Source organism: Fusarium vanettenii, assembly GCF_000151355.1.
Source record: "Fusarium vanettenii 77-13-4 chromosome 13 genomic scaffold NECHAsca_28_chr13_5_0, whole genome shotgun sequence".
Lineage (NCBI taxonomy): Eukaryota > Fungi > Ascomycota > Sordariomycetes > Hypocreales > Nectriaceae > Fusarium > Fusarium vanettenii.
The window spans coordinates 35,347-52,043 of record NW_003315857.1 but is presented as its reverse complement, the minus strand read 5'-3'; the positions used below and the strand labels follow the sequence as shown (position 1 = coordinate 52,043).

The following is a 16,697-nucleotide window of genomic DNA, read 5'->3' as shown; positions in this document are numbered from 1 at the left end:
TTTATAAAAGCACCACCATCGGGCTGGTTAGTAATCTTGTCTGAGCATGAGCCGAGGCATCACCTACCAAAGGTCCAAAACATGTCTTCGTGGATTCAATAATCAAGAGGGCATAACGTTATTTATTAGAATCAGTCGAAAGAGTTTATCCAAGACGTCATGGGTTACCAATCATATCCGCTTGATGTTTAGTGCCCCGCCACCTCGGAGTCCGTGAAGTCCTGGCCCGAACTCCCCCCATTGTGTGAACGACCACTCCCTTGCACCAAAGGTTCATTCAGTGACGGCATTCTAAACAATGACATTCTTCTGGCTGCCCCCACTGTCGTTCATCTTCTCATGAGAACCATGGCTTGGAAATGGCCCGCTCTACTTCAACCTGGGCTCATATCCATGAACTCCCATATGGAAGGGATGATGCTGGCCCTACTGCCGAGCTGATTGTTCACGATGAAGCTGTTCAAGATTTTGCATCAGAAACCACGCTTCGCCCATGTTTGAGGTAAGGTAAGTCGTGATTTGTCTACTTGAGGGGTTGGCAGAATAGACGAGCTGCATTGCTACGAAGGTACTTCTCATTGGGGCCATGGCGAATCCATCATTTCAGATCCATGAGATGATATGGATTGACTACATCAACGTTCTTGACCCAACATGCTCCAAAATTGTCGTCTTGAGGAAGTTCCTCCTGTTTTATATCACCTAATCCCTGCTGTTGGAAGAGCTACATCAAACTGAAGCCAGCCCCTCAGATTGTTCTGCACCCTCTATACCCTTCAACCAGTCTACCCTATGCTTCCCATACTGCTCGATTGTCGGCCTCAACACAGTCTCGGCAAGCTTGAAATCATCCACTGTGCCCGTCCTAAGTATGCTTGCTCCCGGGTAGCTCTCGGCTCTTCGGTACATCAATGAGCCGCACGTGCTACAGAAGAAGTTGGTCATGGCATTGCCCTTTCGCTCGATGGTTTCCGACTGGCCAAATTGCTTGAGATTCTCCTCCCCTCGGATATGCTTCAAGTGTGTGTCAAGGATGACAAAGCCAGTGGTAAACATCGAAGCCGTGATTTTGCGGCAGTCGCTGCAGTGGCAGACAAAGGCAAAGTCGAAACCTGGTTTGGATAGTGGCTGTTGCTAACTATAAGATAAAGTGCTGTCTCTAGGGGAAATCTTGATGAACTTACAAAGGAGAGCTGCACGGCGCCGCAATAGCATGTCGCTGTCGCTTCTTCCTCGGTTGACCAGCCATCCTGCGCAAGGCCGGCCCTGGGGAAGAATGGTCTTGTCCCGTCGGCCATGCTGATAGTCATAGGATGTATCGGGGTGATGAGTTGAAAAGAGAAGTAATCTTTTTAGAGTGAAACCTTGACTTGCATCAGTCGAGATTCTCTGAAGTCCATTGAATGATGGCTTCAATTGCTGAACCGCATTTCCCCTATATATACACCTACAGGCAGGCGGCAATAAGCAATTGTTTTAATCTCTTTTCAAACAAAAGTCCGCGCCTCTCGAGAGACCTTAACGTGGTGACGAAAATACCCAAAACGGTATAAATGTCATCCATTCCCATGTTGCAAGGCAAAAGCAGTTTATCGGCTAATGATTGAACCGGGCACGCCACACGGGCACCATTACGTACACGCATGTCTTGAGTCATGGTCACAATGGATTCTTTCGAGGATCGAGGAACATGCGCGCTCGGACCGGGTTTCGCTTCGGATACCGGCATGAATGGCCATCGACTAACGTTATAAGACGGGCAAGGAGATAATCATGGTGCCTCGCCAAGCAATCATGATGCAACCGCCAGCGACGGGCGATGGACGGTCTTCTGTCTCAGTTATCTCATCGAAGGCGGGGCTTTAACCATAATAAAGAATATATTAGATGCGTGATGAGCTATGGACGGAGGGAATCTAAAGTAGCATTTACAGCAGACTGGCTTGGCCTCTCTTGAAAATGGCACGCTTTACCTCCTTGGTCAGGCCCACGCCTCCTTCGACCGTGCCATCGAAAATCTTCCTCCATCCAACTGCATTAAGAAGCCAAATAACATACGCATTTGCTCCCTCCCATATATACTCTCCCTCGCTGAGGGCCGGCTTCTTCTTCAAGATATGCTGCACCACCAGTCGCGCAAACTCCTCTGGTTTCATGCCGTCTCGTAGATGAAGCCTGGATCTCTCCTTGAGGCCCGGCTCACCATCGATGAAAAGACTGTCTGGAGCGAATTGAAGCTTGTCGGGTGATGTGAGTTTCGTCGATACCACTCCCATAAACAGAGTAACTACTTTGATGCCCAGAGGGGCCAGCTCGATCCTCAGGGTGTCGGAGTAGGAGGACACAGCCGCCTTGGAGGCGTTATACTGGGCGGCATATACATAAGGGAGCCGGGCTACGATCGAGGCAGTATTGATGATGGTGGGCGGCGTGCTCGAGCCTGCAACCGAGGCGAAGAGGAGCGGCGTAAAGGCCCGTACCATATCGAATAAGCCAAAGACATTGGTGTTGAACATGTCCCGGACTTGATCCTGGTTGGCTTCAATTGCTGGAGCCTCGTACACTTGAAGGGTTAGCCCACATCAGAGACCCGATATATAAAGACACTTACTCATGCCAGCGTTGTTAAATAAGACATCCAACTTCCCTTCAGTCCTACTGGCGATCTCGGTCTTGAGGGCAGATATGCTTTCCGGTCGGGTCACGTCAAGCGTCAGGGTCTCGATGCCTTTCTCTTGGAGTAGGCCGAGCGACTTTGTGGATCGAGCGGTAGCAAAGACTCGAAATCCCTGAGCTGCGAACTCGAGAGCGAGGGCGTGGCCGGCTCCGCCCTCTGAGCAGCTATAGGGTCATGTTAGTAAGGAAGAAAGATCAAAGTGAAGAACCAAAAACGTGAGATATGACGAACCCAGTGATGAGTATGGTGCGCTGCTTGGACATGTTGAAGTTTGTTGTGAGATCTGTTGGCGTAAACTTGGCTGTGGATTTGATCTACAACTTGCTTCTTCTGCGCCCTATTTATCTGGGATTTACAGCCTATTATTTGGATATGAAAGTTGATTTAGCATACCTACCATACGATACCACCTAATCAGCCAGTTCCCTGTCGGAGGTTATTTTGCATGCCATTGCTAATCATCTTTGTTATCCGACAAGAAGCAATCAGCGACAATAGCGAAAAATACAATCATTGCTAATGACCTGTCCGTCGGAGTTGTTTACGTCACACTCCTCTAATCGTTCCTTTCGGTATGCTAATGGGGTGGTGATTAACGTAATCACTTCCGCCTCCTTTTGGTGCAGCCAAGGATTTAATCGATTAGTGAACGGCCCGGTTGCTTATGACACAGCCGGAAACAGTGCAAGGGCCTCTCTAGGGTGCGTCCTCAGACACAACAATCCCCCAGACGGAGTGCTTCATTCAACTTTTCAAGTTTCTAGAGTGTCTGGTCACGACTAATATCACACAGCATATTGAAAGATGAGACAACCAGCCAGACAGAAGGATGAAGCCATCGAGGTGAGTTGGCCATGCTTTCTGCATCCCGACTCCACCGCGCCTCCCTGCCGCCTTGGATACGCCATCTCGGAGTGTATCCTATCTAGGGCCTGGGAAAATCTTGCGGCTGTGCAGAACGGGCGCTCACTCCTTTCAGGCACGCCGAGAGCGAAACCGCCGAGCCCAGCAAGTCTTTCGCCAGCGTCGACAGGCCAGCAAGGAGGCACAGCGGTGCCGAATCCAGCAGCTCGAGAATACGGTTGAGGAGCTGAGCAACGTCATTATAAGCTTCTGCGACGAGATGATCGGGACCGAGGAGGTTGCGAGGGAACAAAGGTTAATGGCTCGACTCCAGCGCTGCACGGCGCAGGCTCTCGTCCTAGCAAGGTCAGCTTCCAACACAAACGCAAACTACACGGCTCGAGAGATAGAAGACGATGAGCGGAAGACGGAAGAATACAAGTACCCGACTAAGAAACCGAACCAGAAGATTGTGGATTCCACCCTGCCACGGGCATCTTCATGTCATAGCCACGACAGCGCCCACGCAATGACGCCCCCCCTCATTGACCAAGCTTGGCTTCAGACGCACCAACATGACATGGACACCAGCTCTTCTTTCCCGCTCCATCTTGTCGAGACGACCCTCTCCCGAGCATATCTGTACCTCAATGGCGATGTTCACATAGCGGCCGAAGACATGGAGCGCGCATTCGGTCACTCGCTGCGCCTCCATACACACCAGCAGGTCTTGGCCCACCTGCGGTGGCTGCTCGGGGCGGGCAAGGACAAGATGCGTCAAGCGACGGGAATCAACTGGAGTACAAAGGCCTGGGCTGATGGCGGTGACAGCACGGATCTGTTTTGGCCGTTCAAAGAGGATGGCAGTATCGGCACAGATGATGGATCGGAAGACGACTCACAGCCCGAGTTTCTCACCGCCCTAGGCGTCCAGGAGCAACTCGAGAGCCTTGGGGCCAAGGTCCTTGGCTCAGACTTGATGGAGTTGAGCATCAGCGGATACGAATCGCTTCAGATCTACAGCAGCGCAGACTCAGGCCCTGCTTCGCTTGGTGCTGTTCGACCCGCACGCGCTCCTAGCTCGGTGGGATCGGCCGCCTTGATAGTGTGGCTAAACACATCTCTTCTCACAACCAACCTGGCCGACCTCGCCATGTGCTTGGAGAAGGGACCTGTATATCCGCGCCACGGGGTTGCTAGGGCAGTAGAAGCATCTGTGATAATGGCTCATGGGGGGTGAAGCTGATGACATGGGGACTACATATAATGGGAGGCGGGGGGTTCCCAAATCTCCGGGACGGGATCATTTCCCGATATTTTACGGCATTTTCAACCTGTTGATTTGAGATTGATTGATAGGTACAGCTTTGGATTGGTCACTTTGGGAAGCCGTGACTGGATCGCCAACACCAAGTGAACCATCTTTTAATACGCTTGCGCCATCACTTAGGGACATCTTTCTCCGTCCAAACCCACTAGTTATATGCCTCTTCTCTCCTTGATGGTGCGCCTGAGTTTCATGCGGTGAAGGTCGCGTTGCATGTTAGTGCGTACTACCACTTACGCCCTTCCTATCAGCCATCCTGTGAAGAGTGTAGAGAGTGACAGTGACTAAGGACTATGAAGGCTTAACGGATTTGCCCCCCTTATTATAAGTGACGTAAACTCCTTAAGCGATCAGACGACACTGCTTGCATAATTAATAATTGATCATTGCGAATTTTAGATGACATTAGCTACACACTCCCGGCCATTATATAATCACGCCTCATAAATCCTCGAGTCAAGTCATGAGTAACACAGTTTACGTAAAGAAGCCCGAATGTATGAGATTCACTGGTTTACTCACACGAAATAACATGTGTCTACCGCCCCTCGGAGAAGGAATATATACTGCGGCCAAGCTCTCTGTGTAACTGGCAATTACTCAAGATCCAGCATCACCATCCGAATCAACTACAAAAACACCAGAAACAATTTCAGTCTACACCCACAACCATGGCTACCCGCACCATTGCAGTTATTGGCGGTACCGGCGCCCAGGGGATGCCCGTCGTGAGGGATCTAGTAAGGTCGGGTAACTATACCGTCCGGGCCTTGACCCGTGACCCGAGCAGCTCTCGCTTCAAGGAGATCCAATCCTACGGTCCTCCGGGTGCCGTCGAGGCCGTCGTGGGCACATTCACATCCGAAGAAGCCCTCAGGGAGCTCTTCCGCTCTGCCTGGGGCGCCTTTGTCAATATCGACGGGTTCAACTGTGGCGAGAAAACCGAGATCTACTGGTCGATCCGCGCGTACGAGCTTTCCATTGAGGAGGGAGTCAAGTTCTATGTCTACAGCAACCTCGTCTACGCCTATAAGCTGAGCGGCTACAAGCCCGAGTTCCGAGGCGGCCACTACGACGCCAAGGGCAGGATCGGTGAGTGGATCCTCTCCCAGAACAAGGAGGTGAGCCAGCGTCACGGCATGCAGGCCGCGCTCTTCACGACTGGTCCGTATATGGACATGGCGATCCACGCCTACACGCCTATGCCGCCCCTTGTCGAAGATGGCGTCGTTACTTGGCGGGTTCCGCTTGGAGAAGGAGCCATTCCCGAAGTAGCGCTCGATGATTGCGGCTACTACGTCAAGTGGTTGTTCGACCACCCTGAGCGCGCAAACGGGATGGATCTCGACGTAGCCATCGAGCACGCTACGTACACCGAAGTCGCCGAAGCCTTCCAGAAGGTCACGGGAAAGCCAGCACGGTACATTGACACAAGCTTCGATGACTACTTTGCCGCCGTGCCCGTTGCCGATCTTCCCACTGGTTACAACGCCGACCCAAAGGATCCGGCCACGATGAAATACCGAGATAACTTTACTGGTTGGTGGAATCTGTGGCGCCACTCAGCCGGCAACAAGGGTCTGATCCGGAAGAACTACGAGATTCTTGATGAGATCCACCCCAACCGCATCAGAACTGTTGAGGAGTGGTTTCGTCATGAGGACAAGCGAGGGAGGGAGCTGGGGCTCGGAAGCCTCTGGGAGAGAGTCCAGCCTGAGAACATTGGCTTTGTGCTCAAGGTACATGACGACCAGAGACAGGGTGCTGCCTAATTATGTGCCGCCATGCTCACTTCTTACATCTTCGACAACACCGTTGTGATTTAAGTGGTCTAGAGCTGGGAGGCTCTGTTCTTGATAGAAGAAACTGGTCATTGGACAGCATGGAATAGAATAACACACTATTTCAACGATAACACAGTGCTCATTGTATGCTATCACTTCTCCCAGATAAAGGCTATAGTCTTTTCCCTGGAACAAAGATAAACAGAGTTGATAAGGCTGCATCGAGCGTAAGTATGACGATAAGAACGAGGATCCCGCGTTGACTCAGTATTTTCTTAACACATGGTTCTCGCACACGAACGAAGCTGAACGGCGTGTACTCGCTCACTTGTAACAACGCCATCGTAGGGCCAAGGGTATACTGATAGACTGTGAGGCTGTACACCCCAATCGTGAACGGTAGGACCAGCTGTGAAGGGTGTCAGCCCGCGTGCCGTAGTTTTGCCAAGGGAGCTTTACCCAAGCCCGCGTTCTCCTGCCTGCATCCAAAAAGATCAGGACAAATCCAACCCAAAAAGCAGCGAACAAGGATAGCAGCCCAACAACAAGATGTAGAATCATTGTAGGCGATGTCAAATTTGCCAAAGCCTTCATACGCAAGAAGCCGGGGAAGGCGTCTCTCTCCATGGACTGAAAGACGTAGTCTTTGGCAGCATCAAAAACTTCAGGGTCGTCACGCTCTGATACTTCCACCGCATTGATTAGATCTTCTGTGATAGACCTGGGAAGAATGATCTCCCGTTCTGCGCCGGGAATCGTGTAGGTGAAGATTATCTTCTCTGCTGAGGCCCGAATATCCTGTCTTGAAACCGTGCCGGCGGTAGCTGGGCTTTGGTCCGCTGAAGGTCGAACGCTACTCCCAGTAACGGGGACAGATTGAGCGTTGTTTGCATCAGATGAAGTAGCTCGCCCTGAAGTTCCCTCTCCTCGTAGAAAAGCAGATACTCGCTGATAAACACCCTCTTCCCTTTCTAGGGAATTTGCCGTGGACTCTTCGATATCCTCAGAGTTGGTAAACCGCATCGTCCCATAGGTAGGCAAAGAAGAATTACTTGCACCTCCACGCAAATTGAGTTAGGTGAGACGCCTCACGCGGTCCTCGCCGGACTTTGGGCCGCTCCTACTTTTGAAGGTGGCAAAGAAGTGCCGAGTACGCGAGAGTGCAGTTGAAATACTTCCGGTGGGAAGCCAGTCTGTCGAGCCGCCACCTCTCAGCGATGGAGCTATGAAGTACCCACGGATCTGGTCATCTGAAGAGCCCAAATCAACTGGCGGTGGGGTTGGAACCTCTGTCGGTTGATCATCCTGAGAGAGGCGTAGCGCCTGACTAGATCGCTCTGGATCGCTTTTGTCAACGGTTCCCGATTCTTCTAGTTGTTGCTGTTGGCTCTGGCCAGATGAAGCCTGAATATCATCGCCAGTTTCGGTAGCATTCTGGGCCGGACTTGGTTCTGGTGTTGAGGAGAGGACCGCACTCCTCAGTTCCCGCACATAGGCTCTACACAGTGAGGCGTGTTGAGACACATCAAGCCTGCAAGTAGGTTGATAGGTGAGCAAGATGTTGATAGTCAAGTATCTTTACCTACCAAAAGTCAAGTTAATCTACTGATCTTTGCTGGTCCCTCATAAAAACGTAGAACGAGAAGAGATCAACAGGCGGCAGGACTCGGCGAGATAGGACTTCGAACAATGTGGGGAGCCTGTTTCTTTGGAGGTCTGGCTGGAATGGCGAGCTTTGATCCATGATTGAAGGACGAATAAACAAAAAAGGAGAGGGGCATGAGCCAAGGCTGAGGCTCGATAGGAGGTCACTGCTTCTAAAAAGACGTTATGAAAGAGGATCAAGCACGAAGTATGGCGGTGGGTGCGGGTACGGGCCATACGGCTGTGGTCTGGCTTATCATTATTCGGCTCGGGCTCTAAGATAATGGTGTTTCTTTACCTGTTCATAGAGAAGAGCCGCGGATGTTCGCGTACAGAAGCTTCAAACTTTAGCAATGTCCTTTTGTCCCAGATTAGGCTCTTCGAGGAGCCGTAAGTCAGAAGTCAATGCTCTATCCGGACGAGGCTCTGGGGGCCATGATACGGCTCAACCAAGACCCAATCGACGGGTAAGCGACACAACAAACCCAGGAAATGACAGAAATGGCGAACCGGGCAGGTGGTGGAGAGACTCAGGACCTCACGGTTCCTTTCCAAAATCGGAGGAGCAAGCTCGAAGTCATAATGAATGGATTAGGAGAGAAAAGCATGTCGACCAGCCCGATGCGAACGCTCGAGCACTGAACGCCGTTTTGAAAGAGTAAGCTTCTCTCCCAAGGTGATAGTATATTTATTCTAATATTTATGCATAGAACCGCTGGGAAACTTTACGCCGACCGGATGCACTTCCTACTCGAGCTACTGCAGAATGCCGACGATTGTCAATATGCTCCAGGTGTGACTCCGACCGTGAACCTCACATACAAAGAGCATGGCGATGGGCGTGCGACAACTTTACGTATCGACTGTAACGAGATAGGGTTTCATTCAGAGAATGTTCGCGCTATCTGTGGATTCTGTGAGAGTTCCAAGCCAGCGGCTAAGGATCAAAACCGTACCACCGGCGAGAAGGGCATGGGATTCAAGTCGGTGTTTGAAGTAGCCGACGTCGTGTGGATCAGCTCGGGGTTCTACTCATTCAAGTTTGTCAACAACGATTCGGGGATGTTGAGCATGATTACGCCTCACTGGGCGAAGCTGCCGGACGATGAGCGTAGACTTCGAGGCCATACGTCAATGCTTCTGGAGCTGTCAGCTAAGTGTGACAAGGGTATTCTGCTCGAAAATTTCAAGTCAATGAGCCTAGACACGGTGTTGTTTCTTCGGAATCTAAAAAGGATCAAGATCAGCACGATTGAGGCGGGAAAGAAGCGCTGGGAGACAACTATCAAGAGACTCGATGATGGCCCAACGAAAGACGGCATGTTCTCACGTACGATTCAGATAGGTGACACCTTGGCTTCGTATCACGTCTTCAAGCATGCCGTCAACGAGAGGGATTTGCGCTATGATGATCGTCGTCGAGACGTTAAGGATTCGCAGATCCTGTTGGCGTTTTCCAAAGCTGATGATCTGTCTCTCCCTCGCCAAGACCTGAAAGCGCAAAAGGTTCACGCATTCTTGCCTATTGACCACTACGGCTTCAAGGTTTGTCCATCCCTCCGCGTCATGGGTAACTCGGGTCTCTAACTCTTTATACAGTTCGCAATTCAGGCAGATTTTATCTTGGTCAGCAGTCGTGAGGACGTGGAGGATTATCCATGGAACACATCTCTTGTGTCCCAGATCCCCACAGCCTTCCTGGGAGCAATCAAGGCTTTTCAATCTCAGGATGTTTTCTCGTGGATCTCATACGTTCCACTTGACCACTACGCAGACACATTATTCCAAGACGTTCCTGCGGCTATAGTGAACGTCTTGTCAGAGAATCCTGTCCTGCAATCCGATCAACGCGAATGGCTACTCCCATCCAAATTGGCGATAGTGCCCAAGCGCTTCAGGACTATTGATGGACCTTTGATCCCGCCCGGGGGTAGAAACACCAAGTATCTCTCCGATGGCTATGACGCTATGACAACGAAACTCAACTTGAGAAGCTCGGGGTGCACATGCTCTCGGGGGAGGAGTTCATGGACGATCTCGAAGCCTTCCTTTCCGGTGACCCAGCCAAATTCCAGCAAATGGAGGCTACCTGGCATGCCAGTGTGGCTGGTGTTCTTATCTCGTTGATCATGGAACTGGATGCCATCACAGCCATGGTCTATCGCCGAAGAATCTCATATTGGAATCTGATCCCGGTGTTAAAACATGGGGAAAATCCAGGCTCTTTGCGGCACTGTGAATGGGTGTCATCAAGTCAAGGGACCATTTTCTTACCTGCAGGTCCTCACATCAGTCTAGGTCTCCCGGGGGGTCTGGATCTCTTTGAGGTCCACGGGAGTGCTGCGGAGCACCCTATCTGGCTGGATCTTTTGCGACTGCTGAAGGCTGAGCAGTATAGGGTGAAGAGAATATGCGACATCATCGTCTCGCGGCACAAAAGCCCCGACTTTTCGCCGGCGAACCAGAGCCGGGATGATCTTGTGTCTCATGTCGTATTTCTGAAGAGAGCACGCTGGAGCCCACCTGACGGCACCAAGGGAGAGCTATGGTTCGCGGCCAGCAACCACTCCTGCCATCGAGGGTCATCGATATACATGAGGGGAGACTCTGTCACGCAAGCGGGCGTTCCCTTCACTGCGGATGTCGTTTTCTAAAACCATCTCACTCAATGTCTAATTCATTTCACGCATGAATCATATGAATCCGAATTGACGCCATATGACAAGGGGGGCGAATCATGGGTAGTCTGGCTTGCCCGATGCTTTGACCTGACAATTATTCCGCGATTGACTCTCAAGGGCGGCTCCGGATCGAGCCAGTTTACAGTTACCCCTGAATTCCAGTTCATTGTTCAAAATGACCCGCAAGCTGTGCTTGAGCTACTGCGGGGATTTTGGCATCTCTATCGTGAATGGATTGTTGGAAAAACTGGGAACAACCCGAAGGGCTCTACGCCAGATCAAGCGTCAAGATCGAGGATGAGAGCGTTCCTGTCGTCAATGGAAGTTCCGTGTCTGGGAGGAACAAAAGGGATACTGCGCAACACCGTCTTGCCTCGAAGTAATGTCACCCGGGGTATCAAGCTCCTAACCTCTGTTCCCCAGGAAGGACCGAGAGTGACTAGGGCACAGTGGGAGCAGATCCCGACCACAAAGGCCGCTAAGCAGACGGAAACAAGCAACATCCAAAATCAACGAGCCGTAACCACCCCGCCAGAGCCTCTCGTGGAAGCAACAGACACTTCCGAGCCCCAGAGAAAGTCCGCTGGACATTTCTTGAGATTCCTCAGGCGCTTGCTGCCCCACTCAGCACGAAAGAGAAGCTCTCTTCCAGAAGTGATAGACGAGAATCCAGTACTCATGTCCGACCCACCACCGCCTAACATCAGGACCCAGGTAGACTGGCCCACGAGCAGACCCGGAGTTGTACATGTATCAGAGGGTGAGGCAAAGTCTCCGGAGGACCAAACGGCTGCTTTTACGGCCAGTTTAGAGTCCCGGCCATTTCTTCAGGTCGGGGATCCTGAAGACAAATCCTGGGATTTTCTTGAGAACTTCGGAGTTCTTACCAAGATCGGCATGAATCACTTTCTGGTTCAACTTCGACAGCTGAAAGGCTCGACCAGCACAGCATTGGAGACTGCTGCAGTGTTCAATGAGCATATTGAACATGCCATCGGGCCCGATGATATCAAGATTGCTCGGTAAGGAGACTGGTCCTCCTTAAGGTCGTATTAGACAAAATTTACGTAGCTAACCCGCTTGATAGGCAAGCTTTTGCGAGTGAGGGGCTTATGCTTGTTCCAGATCCAGAGACGACAGGCGTTCGCTGGCTAACTCTTGAAGAATGTGTCTGGGATGGCCCAGATTGCCTGAAAAGAACGCCCCGATTGAAGTATATCTATCCCTCACGGATTCAACTGTTTTTGTACATACTCAGGTGCCAAACTTCGGATCTCCTGATGCTCCTTCACGAAGCACAAAGCATCCGCGAGACCGACAACCTCGAGCACATCGCGCAAGTCTTTGAGGCAATATCCAAACATCCCGATCTTAGCGACAATTCAGCACATCCGCTACGGGAGTTGCCAATCTTCCCCGTGACGCCGGCGGATACTCCAGCCGGGTCTTATCGCCTGCGAACTGCCTTGGACTCGGACGAATGGTACATTCCAGACGACCCCAAACCGACTCGTGTCTTTGCCAACTTAGATGTCTTGTCATTCGCTTCATCCTCGTTGGATTCATACAAGTCCTTCTTTGACCGGCTCAATCTGCGTCACCGCCTGCTTTCCGTCGCCGGAGAGATTGCCCTTGTACCAGAGGGTGATGTTCAGCCTGTTCCATCATACGAAGCATGGCTTAAGAGAATGCGTTTGGTGATTGCGTATGTTATTTTATCTATCAAAACTCTTTGTATCTACTAACATCCTCAAAGGCTCGTGCCAACCTTGTTAGCGAACAAGGAAGAGATCTTGATTCGCCTGAGGCATATCCATGTTTTCAAGGTCCATCGAGCCACTATGAGTTGGAGGGTCCGCAAGAAAGACCTATCAATTGCTCTCGTGAAAGAGTCTGTGGTGAAATGTGTCGTTTTGCTGCCTGCCCACGAGCAGGATCTCAATATCTGGTTGACAACTCAGGGGACCGCGGTCGAGACGGACCGCCTGAGAAAGCTAGCCTTCGAACTGTCCGATTTTTGTGGCATCACAAACGCTAAACATATCGATCTGCTCGTCAGGGTCTTGATAGAACAGAATCGCAACCATGTCGAGGATGAGTTTCGGGCCTTAGGGGTTGCGTTTGAACCAACTGATTCTGCCGAAACCTCGGAGATGGGTAAGTGCATCTTTCAGCTTATGACAAAAAAAGTGTTTTAATACTATCTCAGATGAAATTCCAGTCGATCAGCTTCCCATGACAACCGATTTCGGGCCTTCAACCAAGGATAGCCTTGGCGATGGTGGAAAAACTCAAGCTGTAAACGCAGTATCCGTTGACCACCCGAAGGAAACAGATGAGACTCGGGTTGTGGATGAAACTCCAGTCACCGTTGAAGACCAGCCCAAGGGCGAAGGTACAGTTGAGACTCCAAACCAGAGTGCAGAGACTGGTCAGGAGGAGTAAGTCAAAAGGAGAGGCGTAGTCCATGTCGAGACACCCGCGGGAGTTCCAGATATTCTTGTGTCGGAAGCACCAGCAGCAGCCAGTTCCGAATCCATCTCTCACTCCAAACAGTCCGAGAGTGAGGACACAGAGCAACTTACGGCCAAGTCAAACTCTCTAAGTCACGAGGTCACAGAAGATCAGGAGAGTCTGGAAAGTGGCACTAACAATGGAGCATCGAAGACCGTTCAAAAGCCTCGGCAAACCAAACGGTCCGAGTCCTCCAAGACCCGGAAGGGCTCCCAGACGACACGTACAATTCCCGTCGACAACAATGACTCGAAAGAAAGCCTCGATCAAGTCACCACAGAAGAGGATTCCAGTGGTGAGACAGAAGATGACAAAAGACGCCGCGGAAGGAGCCTGGGTGGTCGACCAGGCCTCCCCCAAACTCGATCAACAAATGTTCTACCCTCCAGAGATCGTTCTGCAGACAAACCGGAGCCCCGTCCAAGAACACCAAAGCCACAAGGACATGACGAGTCTTCTTTTATCAACATGAATCAAGGCTGGATCACAGTTCCTCGCCCGATGACCATCTTCTCGGGTGAAGATACCAAGGAGACGAGATACTTTGGCGAGCTCTATGTAAGATATCTACCTTTATATGAGCACAGCATTCCTGGCTTTTGCTAACCTCAAAACCTCGATAAGTGTCTCGTTTTCTGCAAATCTTCTTGGGAAATGACTACAGGCCGAACGAGCATTGGACGAGTCCTCTACGCGTCCGAAACGGCCACATGGAATACAAAACTAGGTTGTCGGATGCCTCTACTTTTACGATTGTTGAAACGGCTGGGAAGCTTAGCAAGGCACTTGTTGACGGACACCATACCACAGCTGAGTCTCTCGCAGACAAAGTCACGTTTCATCTGGAAGTCTGGGCTACAAACGACGCTCTGAACACAAGGTTTGTGGTGTCAAACTCGCAATACAAAAAGGCAAGTAACTTGGTCCATTATTTTATGACGCCACTGACATGGGCGAATGTGTTTAGCTCAAGAGAATGTCACTTGTCAATCAGAAGCACAAGGTGACAGACGTGTACATATTGGTGCGCGTCTATCAAATTCAGAAGGAACCCGGTATTTACATATATGTTGATCCGTGGGGACTGCAGCTGAAAGGAGAAATTCTACTCGAGACAGAGGCCAGCTACAGTGCCCACCTCCCTTACTCAACAGAACCTTTCCTGAAGTTTTCTGCAGCCAGATTCACCGAGGATACACATGAGATTTACACCGGCCTTGATGTCGGGTCGTGTGAAACCCGTCTCCTCAGGCTACAGCTACTGGACGACGGCGATGAAGACGACAAGCCCATTTGCGGAAGCCTTGACGTCTTTGACCTAGGCGATCTCGATGAGCCGTTTTGGGCCATCTCATACTTCTGGGGGCCCGACCCGGACGGTCCTGCGCCGTCAACCTTTACGTCTGACCGGGGCAAGATGCCTATTACTGAATCTCTTGCATCGTGCCTCAAGTGTTTGCGGCGGAAGAGAGTGTCCACTCTACTCTGGGCCGATGCGCTGTGCATCAACCAGGATAATCCAATGGAGAAGGCACTTCAAGTCCGACGGATGGGTTCTCTTTATCATCAAGCAGAGAAGGTCTTGGTCTGGCTCGGCACAAGTGGTCACAAGAGTGAGAGTAGTCCCGCCATGCAGCTGATGGGCGATCTACACAGGCCGTTCTGCCACGCGAGAGGCCGCTGCCGGACGAGAAAAGGTCTCTCGGAGCGGAATTCAAAAGCGGCTAGAGTCCCTGACTTGTCCTGGAAGGATGTGGATGGGTTTTTGGGCCATAGTTGGTTTACCCGCAGCTGGATCGTGCAGGAAGCCGCTGTCTGTCCCAAGATGACCATGATGTGCGGTCAGTCCGAGATAGAGTGGGATTGCTTCATGGAATCACTCATGGAGTGCAGCAATGGTTTGAACAGACAAGGTGGGCTTGACGACAATGGCGCCTTTTTGGCCAACTCTAGGCCCGCACTGGCCCTCCATAGCCTGCGGGAGAGGTATCAAGGGGGCGCAAAGTTCGACTTTTTGAGGCTCCTCGACATGTTCTCGTATACCCAGGCCTCCAGACCGCGCGACAAGCTCTTTGCCCTGCAAAACCTGGCGAGAGACGTTGCTACAGAAGATCCCCTCTTCGTCCCAGACTACGACTCCCCAGAGGGAGAAGTGCTGGCAAAGTACGCCAAGGGATTGGTCCACAAAGGAAGGGGACTAGATCTTTACCGAGCAGGAAGCGAAAAGAGCTCCAACATTTGCTCTTGGATACCCGACTTGCTAAACAGCCGGCGAAGAGAAACGACCATCTCAACTTGGGATGCTGCTGGGGGAGAGGGTGGCTTCAGCGCAGGGAGGCCAGTCCCGCCCAGGATCCGTCTCCAGGACATGGGGTCTCAACACGTCCCAATTCTTGCAGTGCGAGGTTCTATCATCGACGAGGCAGACGACTGCTTTGAGATACACTTATCCGCGGGCATGAGGGTCGCTTTTGCCGACGTGCTCGAGAAGATGCGAGGCTATACATCGCACCTCGTTGACTACCCAGGCTCCGACCAAGATAAAATGGCGACAGACAGAAATTGGAGTGACAAGCTCATGATCAAGTGTCTTGTCGGGGACGCCCGAGGACCTCAAGTGGTATCGAGGCAGTCTACCACTTACGCAACGGAGGCAAACGGGCGAACACGGGCGACAACGGCGACTTGGAAGGACAAGGACTGGGAAGAGATCCTTGACCTGGATCTGGGTCAAAATGCTTGGAAGTACCAGAAGGAAACCTCACCACATTCACAAAAGCGGCTCATGCAGTTCTGGGAGACGGCTGTGGCCTTTGCCGATAACATCCCACGTGCCGTCTTCGCCACGACCAAGAACAGGTACGCCGGAATCATCCCGGGGGCGGCACAACCGGGAGACAAGATATTCATCGCGGATGGGGCCAAGGTTCCATTTATCATCAGCCGCTCTGCGAGGGTAGCGACGTGCTACAGGTTGGTTGGGGAGTGTTATATCCATGGGATCATGTACTCTCCGCCATCGTCGGCTCCTCGTAAGGGGGAGGATATCCTACTCATTTAGCAGTTGACCTTTCACCTTCATCAATATTTCTATGGGCGATGGTGGACAGGGTCAGAATAGAAAAGTTTGGCTACTCTCACGCGCCACTGTGGAAAGCCAAGAAAGTAATATATGTAGAACGAGTGCAAAAAATGAAGAATTCTAAACATAATTGTCTGTGGACAGG

At 51.4% G+C, this 16,697-nt stretch overlaps 6 protein-coding genes across 6 annotated transcripts; 3 read left to right on the top strand and 3 right to left on the bottom strand.

The window, feature by feature from the left end:
* Positions 1–729: 729 nt before the first annotated feature.
* On the bottom strand, positions 730–1,298 carry NECHADRAFT_97966 (uncharacterized protein; the record flags this gene model as incomplete). The annotated part of the gene is made up of 2 exons (XM_003043410.1): positions 730–1,128; positions 1,185–1,298. 2 exons carry the CDS (start codon positions 1,296–1,298, stop codon positions 730–732), a joined length of 513 nt encoding a protein of 170 aa, XP_003043456.1.
* Positions 1,299–1,928: 630 nt separating this feature from the next.
* On the bottom strand, positions 1,929–2,940 carry NECHADRAFT_88119 (uncharacterized protein; the record flags this gene model as incomplete). The annotated part of the gene is made up of 3 exons (XM_003043409.1): positions 1,929–2,563; positions 2,612–2,841; positions 2,909–2,940. 3 exons carry the CDS (start codon positions 2,938–2,940, stop codon positions 1,929–1,931), a joined length of 897 nt encoding a protein of 298 aa, XP_003043455.1.
* Positions 2,941–3,481: 541 nt separating this feature from the next.
* On the top strand, positions 3,482–4,760 carry NECHADRAFT_88118 (uncharacterized protein; the record flags this gene model as incomplete). Its single annotated transcript, XM_003043527.1, has 2 exons — positions 3,482–3,520; positions 3,657–4,760. 2 exons carry the CDS (start codon positions 3,482–3,484, stop codon positions 4,758–4,760), a joined length of 1,143 nt encoding a protein of 380 aa, XP_003043573.1.
* A 758-nt stretch (positions 4,761–5,518) lies between these two features.
* NECHADRAFT_97965 (uncharacterized protein) lies at positions 5,519–6,619 on the top strand (the record flags this gene model as incomplete). The annotated part of the gene is made up of 1 exon (XM_003043526.1): positions 5,519–6,619. The coding sequence occupies one exon, from the start codon at positions 5,519–5,521 to the stop codon at positions 6,617–6,619; it is 1,101 nt and encodes a 366-aa protein (XP_003043572.1).
* Positions 6,620–6,803: 184 nt separating this feature from the next.
* Positions 6,804–8,412, bottom strand: NECHADRAFT_97964 (uncharacterized protein; the record flags this gene model as incomplete). The annotated part of the gene is made up of 6 exons (XM_003043408.1): positions 6,804–6,992; positions 7,091–7,579; positions 7,870–7,966; positions 8,077–8,129; positions 8,238–8,351; positions 8,395–8,412. The coding sequence occupies 6 exons, from the start codon at positions 8,410–8,412 to the stop codon at positions 6,804–6,806; spliced, it is 960 nt and encodes a 319-aa protein (XP_003043454.1).
* Positions 8,413–8,628: 216 nt separating this feature from the next.
* Positions 8,629–16,531, top strand: NECHADRAFT_88115 (uncharacterized protein; the record flags this gene model as incomplete). Its single annotated transcript, XM_003043525.1, has 11 exons — positions 8,629–8,665; positions 8,765–8,933; positions 8,986–9,820; positions 9,875–10,156; positions 10,270–10,917; positions 11,002–11,978; positions 12,044–12,661; positions 12,713–13,113; positions 13,178–13,397; positions 13,485–14,028; positions 14,438–16,531. 11 exons carry the CDS (start codon positions 8,629–8,631, stop codon positions 16,529–16,531), a joined length of 6,825 nt encoding a protein of 2,274 aa, XP_003043571.1.
* Between the last annotated feature and the right edge of the window lie 166 nt (positions 16,532–16,697).